Source organism: Acanthochromis polyacanthus, chromosome 10, assembly GCF_021347895.1.
Source record: "Acanthochromis polyacanthus isolate Apoly-LR-REF ecotype Palm Island chromosome 10, KAUST_Apoly_ChrSc, whole genome shotgun sequence".
Classification (NCBI taxonomy): domain Eukaryota; kingdom Metazoa; phylum Chordata; class Actinopteri; family Pomacentridae; genus Acanthochromis; species Acanthochromis polyacanthus.
Window position 1 is genome coordinate 27,024,764 of NC_067122.1, and position 11,125 is coordinate 27,035,888.

Below are 11,125 nucleotides of genomic sequence, written 5' to 3' on the forward strand. Positions count from 1 at the left end.
AAGTGTGTGTATGTGTGTGTGCGTGTGGGTATTTGTGGCAACAGTTGTGGCCATGGTAGAGTGGCTAATAAATTCATTTTGTGTGCACATGTGTGTGTTTGATTTTGCGAGCGTGACTCAAGCAAGCGTACGGTATTAACTCCAGATTTTCTATCTTTTCATCAAACCCATCCCTGCCAACGTAAGCCACGGGAAAAAATAAAAAAAAATACAGTTTAGTCAGATCACACAAAGATAAACAGGATAACAGCAAAGGTTAAGACATTGATGCAAACAGAGAAGGATGCAGGTCCAGGGTGAGTTGTCTCACACGCACAACACGAATGCTTAATAGATAGCCCGGCAGCTGAACCTCTGTCGGGTTGCACGGAGCGGCACAGATTGCCTGACAGTACAGGTCCCTGGAGCACCGTTGAGAGTGTCCTCTCACCCTCTACGCTTAATGGAATCGCTCTCATTGTTTTATGAAGAGCCAGCCCAGAGAAAAGGTAAATTGCAGGGTTAAAGAGGGAGCAAGAGACAGAGGGAGTGTAAAGAAGAACAGATGGAGCCAAAGGGAAGCCAAGAGACAGGTCAGGGAACAACGTGGAATAAAGCAATCAATGTAATTTCTAAGGTAGCTTGTTAAGAATAGGAGGAGTAGATGAGTGGAGGTTTATTCGAGAAAATACAGAACTATCTGGCCCATCTATAAGCTGTGATCATGGATTTATGGCCGTGACCTTTACTTTATGACCTTTAGAGGAGACAGAAGGGGAATGGAGAGAATGGTGGAACTTTTTAGTACAATGTCAAGTTTCTTTTATACACTTTGTTCTCATTCTTACTGTCTCTTTCTTTATCTCTGCCTCTCTCTCTCTTTCTCTCTTTCACTCTCAATTCATCCTCGGAGTCTTACACAGTATCTATCTAGTCATATACCCCTTCATATCCACACCCACAGACACTGCATACTACACAAGAGTGTGTGTGTGCTGACCCATAACCCAAGGCAATTTCTCCTGCTTTTTAAGGGGATTTCATCAGAGTCCAACTACATTACTGGGGAGGGTGGACTTAATAGTTTCTGAAATCCCACTTTATTCTAGTTAGTATGAGGGGGTATCGACTGGGTCCTGGCATTAAAGAGAGAGGAGCCCCGTGCCGGCCTGCCCAGGCAAGCCAATCAATGCCCACTATGGATTGTCCTGTCCGGGTGCTTCATAAGTATTTGGCTGCTTTAAATGGCAACTCCATTTAACAGGCAATCACTGCTAACTGCCTTTGTTCCCTGAGCTCAATACTTGGGGACAATGTATTCCAGCCTGACTGTTAATACAGCATCATGAGTAGTCCCCTGATGCAGAAAATGGTAATAATTAAAGATAAAACCTTTGATTTGATTCCTCTTGTTGAGCTGAAAGACGTTGTTAAGCTCCCCCGGCCCCCCCACCCCAAACAAGATGGCGCGGCGTGTCCCTCAAAGTCCTTTTGTTGACTTTCCCCTCATCGTCTGGTGGTTGAGACATATGATAAAATGCCAATCGGGGTGAAATGCCTGTTAATTTAGCTGCTGCCACGGTTTAGATTGCACTATTTGTATTCATAATGCATTGCTTTATTGATGCAGCGATTTGTTAGAGGGCAAAATCCTACGGTGCAACTTGAGTGAAAATATGTTCATTAATCTACTGAGCAGGACTCAGTGAAAAGCATTTCATATTCATAATCTCTTACTGCGTTATTTTGTCCTTCCTCACTCTGTGCCGGCACACTACTACTGAGTGAGAAATGTCAGGTCATATCTCCAGGGTGCTCCGTGCTGAGTGTGTGCGTGTGTGTTTGTGAATAAGTGCCTTTCGTGCATGCACGTATTGTTTTATCAGTCAACCCTGTCTTTGCCTCTATCTCCCGTGGGTAGACTTAAGAGTGTTGCATCCCGCTCCCTCATTTATTGAAGAGGAAATCACTGTGACAACTTTGTTTGGGGCTCTTTGTGCTGCTGGAGAAAACATTGTCATTGTGTGTCATCGTGCCCCCCTCCCCGTCCCTCCCCCTTCTCCTTGATAGATTGTAATGTGGCAAACACACAGTCTCAAATTGGAGTTAGAAAGGTGTGATTTGGAGCAATATAGAAAAATTATCAGGAGTTAAACATTTTTATTTTTAAAAAATACAGTGATGGGCAATATTTTATGGATGCAAATTATCAAATGGGATACAAAAATGTCAGTAAGTTCTCAGAAATGAAAGCATTCAATTCTTGGCATTTAGCAGATGTTCTATGAACCCAATTTAGTGAAATTATTTTAATATCGGGGTGATTTTAAAGGAATAGATTAACATTTTGGGAAATACTGCATTTGAATTCTTGCCAGGAGTTGGATGAGAAGATTGATACGAGCTCAGATCTCTCTATTCAGTATGGATCTGGAGCCAGCAACTAATTGGCTTGGATTAGCATAAAGACAAAAAAAGATAGCCTGGTTCTGTCAAAAGTGTAAAAAAACAACATTTTTTTTGTCTTGCGAGGGGTTATGCATGGGACTTCTTCGTGGCCAGGCACAATAACTTCCAGGAGACTCTGCTGGTTTCCTGGCAACCGTGCAGTAACAAGTCTCCAGGAAGTCGCTGCTGCCAGGCAAGAAATAGTCCCACACATACACACCTCTTAAGAAATCACAAAATTTAAGTTTTCACACTTTGGTTTTTGTATAAATGAAATAAACAAGATGTAACATGTTAATTAGTTTGCTTAGAGGTGCTGATAGTGATTTCCCTTGTTTCCTGTATTTATGCAAAGTTAACTGGCTGCTGGTTGTAGCTTCATACTGAACGGAAAAATATGAGACCGGTACCAATCTTCTTGTCAAAAAATTATTGTCGTTTTCTTGACAAGCCATAAAGCATTACCAGATAATATTGGAATGAGAATATGTCCTGTATAATTGCAAATTCTCTTATCCAGCCCTCCTTAAAATGTCTGCTTTTCTTTGCCTTAAAGTCACTCTTGAGTTGAGGGTGCCCTTGCTATGCTAGTTACAGAACTTACTTGGCTCCAGGGCCTTAGATTCTGGTAGTTTTTTTTTTTTTTTGCATAAGCTAAAGTGAAGGTTTATTAGTTCATAGACTGCCGCCACACACACACTCACGCACATGCACACACACACTCTGTCAAACATAATCTCATTCTCTCATGAGAAAGCATTACTCTCAGGCCATCAGAATCCCATTACCTACACTGAATCATAAGTACGAGAGAGAGACTGCAAGAGAGAGAGAGAGTGATGATCGGGTGGGGCTCTATCCAGTAAGTGAATAAAGTGATCTATCCACCTCTGTCCACACATACTCGCACGCAGCAGCTATCCCTCAGGTGTAGACGCATAAAGATGGAAAGGTGTGCATGAAAACTCAGCTGCTGATTTACACTGATTCTTTACCCATCAACACTGACAGTATCCTACCAGTATGTGGTCATTAAAATGAGTGAGACTCATTGATCCTATCATTACCATATGAGTGTGTATGAGGATGTGTTCATCTGTGCATCATTAGCGATGAAGCAAACAAGCATCACCCCTGTTTTCTCTCCCTTTCTCCTGCCTCCCCCTTCCTCTCTTCCTCCCATCCTCCTCACCCAGATGGCTGTCCTAACTTGTGCAACGGGAACGGCCAGTGCACCATGGGCCAGCAGAGTTGGCATTGCGAATGTCAGACAGGATGGAGGGGCCCCGGCTGCAGCGTTGCCATGGAGACCTCATGCGCTGACAACAAGGACAACGAAGGAGGTAAATTGAGGAGAAGAGGGAGGAAAAATTAGGGGTGGAGCTGTTATAGGAGCAGGCTTCACTTAGGAATGCATCTAAAAAAATATTTAAAAAGAAAAAACACTTGTGAGAGGAATAAAAGATGACAGTTAGAAATAATGAATTGAACAAGAAATAGAATTAAGATTGAAGCCTCCTGAGGAGACCCTCACGACGGATAGAATTTTTTTTTTACTTTCCTCTGTGAGGGAAACAAGGATGATCAAAAGATAAAATCAAAAATGGAAGAAGTTAGGGCAGCGTTTTTTGCACCTCACCTCATCATTGCTCTTCCCTTCCTCTATCAGATGGACTGACAGACTGCATGGACCCAGACTGCTGCATTCAGAGTCCCTGCCAGAACAGCCCCCTGTGCAGGGGCTCCCGGGACCCTCTGCAAGTCATCCAGCAGAGCCCGACGTCCCAGCCCAGAGTCCGATCCTTCTACGACCGAGTCAAGATGCTCGTGGGACGAGACAGCACTCACATCATCCCTGGGGAAAACCCTTTCAACTCCAGGTATGGCAGGAAATGCGTGAGAAAACGCATACAGTTAGTACGACTAACGAGAGCCTGACAAAGCTACCATCAAACTTTAAAGATCTAAGATCCAGCATTTCAAAACTTGAGCATTACGCCTTCAACTCATGAGTGTGTAGTGATGAAACCCCGTAAAATGACAGTAAGATCATCTCTAGATTATTTAAGTGGAGAACAAAGGAAAAAACAATATCAGTTAGGCTCAGTCCATAAGCTTCTGCAAATATAACCAATCCTCTGAACCCCAAAGCAATTTCTGGTCTTTTTTTTTTTTTTTGCAGTTTTTGCTCACTGTGGTCTCATTTTTCAATGATATATAAAGACTTGCACCTCTAAGGAAACAGCCCAACAACATTTCCAAGCACTCACAGATGTTAGCAGTAGGAATAATAAACATAAGTCTTACTTTATGCATTTTAAATTTGTTTCCATACTTGTCCCATATATTCTCTGTATAAACACTGCCTGCAGTTCAGCGGCAAAGTCACAGATTTATTGTCACATGACTATGGATCACAGCTGAGACACTAATGACTTCATGGTTAGGACCACAGAATTTCTATTTTTTCATGTGTTTATTTTTAACAGAGTGTGATCATTGAAAATTATTTATTTTTGACAAAGCTTAGTTTAGGTTTTTACATTTTTGTCATTTAGGCAATTTTTCAATGAGAACATGCTTTTCAACCCATCATACTTAGTTAGTTAGTTAGTTATATGATTATATGTATTTAAGGGGAGGAGTCAGCAAAAAGAAATCTGCTGCTTTTTGGATGAATACATTTAAATTTTTGTTGAATAGTGGCTGAAGCCAATTACAGGTGGACTACGTGTTGCTTTTTTATTGTGTTTTTGCCAGTAATGTGATGCAAAAATAATTGTGCATCCCTGGGAGATTTGCACTTTGATGCTCTTACAAGATCTGACATTTAAGTGAATGAATGCATGGCATGGAGAATATACTATCTTTAGATTCAGTAACACAAATATCAAATAGACTCCAGAATGGCTTGCAGAGCCGTCCAAGACCTTAACAAATCCCAGAGCCAAAGGCAAGCAAGCCAAGATTCCCCGTAGATTTAGTGGAGCTTTGAGGCACCGTCCCCGGTGCGGATTTTTTTTGTCTGCATATATTTATACAAGCTGCCATCAGATGTTTCAAAGGAAATAACTAATCATCGTGATGTTACCCTGCAGTGTTTTAAATGTTATTCTATGTGCATCAATTCTCGAGGATGCAGCCACTTGTACATCCGTACACTTAGTCATCAACGGACGTGCGCGCAGATCCATCTCCATTGTCATGGTTTGTTTACATGATTGACACGAGCTCATCTAAATGGTGGGGGTTGCTGATTGTTTTTAATTAAAGAGTGGAGGAAGACCAGAGTAATAAATGACTGGGCAAATTGGATGATTGAAAGATGGAGAGATTAATCAAATCAGATGATGGATGGCGAGGAGGACTGGATTGATAGACTGACTTTCGCTTTTGCCTCACTCCGTCTCTTCTGTCTCCTTGCAGCTTGGCATCTCTAATCCGGGGTCAGGTGTTGACTACAGATGGAACCCCTCTGGTGGGGGTGAACGTGTCTTTTGTCAACTATCCACACTACGGATACACGCTGACACGGCAGGATGGAATGTATGTACAACAGCTCCCCAGCACTGCTTGCTGAAACTTGGAAACTACCTCACCACATAGGCCCTCTTATTAGATTAGATTAGATTAGATTAGATTAGATTAGATTAGATTAGATTGGATTAGATTAGGGAACTACGCTCTGTGGTACAATTAGACACAACAAAGAAAGCAATAGCAGCAGAGAACGTGTATTGAGCAATAGCAACAACACACTACAATCTCTGTCGACAAACTATAAGAAATTAACAAATACATTAAGGTGAATACAGTGAAAGAATCAGAAACTGCATGATAGGCAATCTACATTGAACACTCATTCATTATGCAAATGTTCAAGAGCACAAAATGTATTTGATTTCATGACGGAGAATGTTTTTATTCATGTTATATTATGTTCGATGTACTTTACATTTTGTCAAACCAAAAATAAGAGGGTTCAAAGACGCGCTTAAAGCAAAAAACTTGAACAACCAAAAAGTCTCGGATTCCTTTAATAACATTTTTTTTTTAATCTTTAACAGCTTCTCTCAAAACACATTCCGTTGACTCATCTCACATGTCTTTCAATTTCCTCTGCAGGACTTCCAGTTTCTGGGGAGTTCGAGGGGCTGCTTTGATTTGACTGTTCTGTCCAATTTCCCCACTACGACTTATATTGAATTTAGCTGTCTGACATCTCCAACATGTTATTTCCAAATTTGATGCACTGGTTCTCCAGACTGACCTCCGCTCATTAAACATGCAGTTTTGGTGTCTCCTGTCTGGTATTTTTAAAGCAATGCTCTCCTCTTATCAGTGGTTTCTTTGCAGCTTTTCCTTCCAGAAATATCGGAACTTCTTGTAACATTTAATTGACCTTGTATTTTCAGACGCAGCTACCAGTTTCACAGACTTGAACAACCATGCTCTGGCCTTGTTTTGTCTCCCTGAGTGCTATTTTCTTGGCTCCTCTAGGCTTCAACTGTTCCAGACACTTAACAAAGCTCTGCCCATTTTCCCATTAGACATGACAATTGTGTATGTGACCTTTTTGTCTGCATTAACCTACAGCTGTTAACCATAATTTGGTGACAGAAGGTTCAAGGATGACATCTAATAAAATCACTTCTACTCTCAGTGCAGTGTTCTAACCTTGTAATATTCATATTTCAGACCAAACTGAAGTCTAGACTGGCCCTCTAGACATGTAGGTGTGTTATATGTTGTCTCAGTTTTTTGTGCCGTAATAAATAATGTTAAAGTATTTATTTCAGGTGATTTATTGTTGTTGTATTATTCCTTAAGCAGTGGAGTGTGTATTATATTAGAGGAAGAGGAAGAAGAAAATCTGACACTGTCCAAATAACTATCCATCCACCACCGCACTCCTCATTTGTACCTCATTCCCATCCTCTTCTCGCAAACCTCTCCAGGTTTGACCTGATAGCTAATGGTGGTGCATCACTGACTCTGCGGTTCGAGCGTGCCCCCTTCCTGAGCCAGGAGCGCACCGTGTGGCTGCCCTGGAGCCAGTTTTATGCTATGGACACTCTGGTGCTTAAGACAGAGGAGAACACGATCCCAGGCTGTGACCTGAGCGGCTTCGTCAGGCCTGACCCTCTTGTGATTGCATCCCCTCTCTCCTCCTTCTTCAGCTCCAAGCCAGGGGAGAAACCCATCATACCGGAGACACAGGTGCAGTACCACTGACCTCTGGCAGCCGGCTAATCTTCCTTCTGGTTCCCTCGCTCGCTTCCCACTCCTCCTATATGCCTATCTTTTCGTAGCTCTCTCTTTCTCCTTCCGCTTCCATAGCTTCCCCCCATTTGTTCCCCTCTTTCCTATTGCTTTATTTCTTCCATTGTTTTTTTCCCATTTCTTGTCCTTCAGCCATCAGTGGAAGCGTGACCCCCATTACTCCCTCTCTCTCTAATCCCCCTAATCCCTTTCTCCTGTCATCCTCTCTTTGTCTTCCAGGTGCTGCATGAGCAGATCGAGGTGCCTGGCACAAGTTTAAAGCTGTGCTACCTAAGTTCCAGGACCCAGGGTTACCGCTCCCTGCTCAAGGTGACCATGACCCCAGCGGTGGTGTCCATGGGCCTGCTGAAGGTTCACCTCATGGTAGCAGTGGAGGGCCACCTCTTCCAGAAGTGGTTCCATGCCTCACCCAACCTGGCCTACACGTACATCTGGGATAAGACAGATGCGTACGGGCAGAGAGTCTTCGGTCTTTCTGAAGCTGTTGGTAAGTGAGAGGGATGGATAGTGGAAAAGTTATGCTGGGGGGCACTGAGCTTTTTTTTTCCAGCCTTGCACTCACTGAATACATTAGACACTTTAGCACCAAGGCAGCGCTGGCTATGACAGAGGGAGAGAGGCTAATTAGGGAGGCTGAAGGAGAGATAATACACCAGAAACCCAGCTTGGATCCACTTCGCAGTATGGCCACAGTAAAGTGCCCTTTCTTTTTTTTTTCTTTTCTTTTTTTCATACGTCTATTTTTCATTGAAGCTGCGTTCAGTTCACTCAGCCAGCCGTAACTGTGGTGAAGGGTTATTAGCCATCAGGGTGAGCTAGCAGTTAACTACTGGAGCAGCAAGCAGGAGTCCAGGGGAGCCTCAGTGCTATTACATTCTGCTGTCACAGTCGCTCACAGATGCTGTCAGCCAAACACTGCTGTCAGGCCACAGATGCAGTGGACATCTGGGGCTTCAGTGTGGACTTAAATCACGAGGGGCGTACTGTTTGGGAAATTACATTCACTCAAAGATCCCAAAGGTTCCCCAGGGTAGCTGCATTTTTGCATTTCCCAAGGAATATACAGGATATACATGTCGGATGATTAGGTTGTGTTTTGCTAACCGCAGATTCGGATGCAAGTATACTACATTACTATTTGTACTGGAGCTGAAAATGTGCTGGCAGCAGCACTCTCACTGCAACTCAAGTGGGAATTGATGTGTTGAGACACTTTTCCATTTAACAAGTAGGAACACAACTGTGCACATATGGATTCACACATACCGTAGAGCATGTATCTACATCTTAATGCATCAACCTGATCTCAGCTCATTTCTCTTAAATGTATAGTGCATTTATTCAAGTGAAAAGAGACTCAGTCAGGACGTGAATAATTAGGCCATAGTTTTTCCACCAGCAGAGTTTTCACAGTGGCCTCCATGTTTTAAAGGCCTACTGGGCAATTTTTCCAATTAACAAAGTTTTTTAATTGATTTAGCAGCATGCGAGGGTGTTAGTTAGGTGCAAGTGCAGGTTTTGGTAAAGGTGCTAACTAGCTTCTCTGTGTATCACACGTTTCACAACCTAAATGAACTTGGGAGATTATGATCTGATGAAGTTTTGCATAGCCTTTCTTACTGTGTTGCTTCTTACGTGATTCTTTGTTTAATTTATACATCATACCTTTCTCTTCCCTTTTCCTACATGTAGTGTCCGTGGGCTATGAGTACGAGTCATGTGCCAGCCTCATCCTCTGGGAGAAGAGGACCGCCATCCTGCAAGGATACGAATTGGATCCCACCAATCTGGGCGGCTGGTCACTCAACAAGCACCACATTCTCAACACACGCAGTAGTACGTACACACCTTCATATTTGCACACAAATGAATGCCTGACTTTAGCGGTTCTTCTCCGTTGTTCCTCCCAGTCTATATTTATCCAGCTCCCCACGTGTAGCGAGTTTACAATACTGTATATCTCACTAAACGTGCCATTTTCTTGGGGAGGTTTCAGACCACACCGTGTTTCCTGCGGTTCACGTGGAGCTGCTAGGCGCCTCTTTTTACCTGACAGTGATGATTTTCACAGGAAGAGCTTGTGTTGTCTCACCTGGCACGACTTCCTCATCTACTAAAATTGCACTCCAACCAGTCAGCTGCAGCCACTTCAAGCAGTGACGCAGGGGGTCGAGTTGTGGAGGGCAGAGGCTCCTTTTTCAAGAAATCTCATTCTTCTTTGCCTCATCTATAGTAGCATAGCGGCCATCATCTACTTAAGAACGTCTATCTGCAGATTTTCTTGAGAGACTGTCCCATTGTTCACAGCGTTTTTGTGCTGCTAAAGTGTTTCAATGCTAGACCTTCATCAGACAAATGGCTTGATGAAGGTCTAGCACCAAACATTGCACTAATAAATGTATTTTTGAGAGTTAGACAGTGTGTAGGAGTCTGTTTGAAACTTATAGATATGCTCGTCCCTCTTTTACACACCTGCCACATCAAATAGATGTGCAAACATTTCCTTTGCCTTAGTCCACAGCAAAATCAGTTATACAAGACATGCTTGCCCCAAGATGTACACAGAAACAAGCATGGATTGCAAAAGTACAATTCTCTACCCATTTTCCAGCAAAATGCATTATCCATGTTTTCTGTACTTTTGCCCAACATTTAAGTCATCACTGGGGTACATAAAAAAATATCCTACCTTCTCCTAAAGGTATAGACACCATAAACTGAGGCATGTTGGATCCACACCTTTAAACACAGTGGAGCCCTTCGGCATAAATGAAGAGCTGAATTTGTCATATTTCCTCTAAGCTGTCATACTTGACAGATATTCATGCCTGTACTTTCATGCTTTTATCCTTGTGACTTTAAGAGAGGTTTGTTTTGTGTCTGACATGATGTCAGTCCTCTGACATAAATGCATTACTTGATTGTTAATGTGTCCTCTGGGGTGTCACCTTTGACAGATGTTTACTCAGGTACTTTTTACACTTTTATCTCTGTAACTTTAAGAGAGGTCTTTGGCCCTATGTTTCTGGTATGTCGTTGCACTTGGATACTGACTTAGGAAACTCACAGCCTTGGATTTATCATCCAATAGGGCTGATATCTTCTGTGGTCAGTTATCCAATGACAGTTTTACACCTAGTTTAGATTGAATATATCTATTTGCTTCATGTCTTCATCCACCTTGACCCTGACGAATGCCTGTTTGCAGAGAACTAAGCAGTGTGCTGCAGTCTCCTTTTCATCTCTGCAAGCATGGATTTTATAGCTAAGTAATCTACCAGGAAGTCAAGTCAACTTTCTTTAAAAACCACATTAAAAACAGCCAAAGTTGAAGCATCATGATGTACAATTATAAATAATAACTCACAAGGCATAAACACAATAACAAAAAGGAGAAGTCTGAATAAAGACAAAA

At 42.5% G+C, this 11,125-nt stretch overlaps 1 protein-coding gene across 13 annotated transcripts in view; it reads left to right on the forward strand.

Annotated features, from left to right (window-relative positions):
* tenm2a (teneurin transmembrane protein 2a) overlaps positions 1-11,125 on the forward strand; it is a 216,804-nt gene that overhangs the window by 191,046 nt on the left and 14,633 nt on the right. For all 13 annotated transcript variants that reach the window (XM_051954368.1, XM_051954370.1, XM_051954369.1 and 10 more), the window contains 6 exons: positions 3,624-3,770; positions 4,097-4,307; positions 5,854-5,973; positions 7,386-7,647; positions 7,930-8,197; positions 9,403-9,546. In XM_051954368.1, the coding sequence (XP_051810328.1) occupies positions 3,624-3,770; positions 4,097-4,307; positions 5,854-5,973; positions 7,386-7,647; positions 7,930-8,197; positions 9,403-9,546 (1,152 nt within the window). The remainder of the gene's footprint in view (positions 1-3,623; positions 3,771-4,096; positions 4,308-5,853; positions 5,974-7,385; positions 7,648-7,929; positions 8,198-9,402; positions 9,547-11,125) is intronic.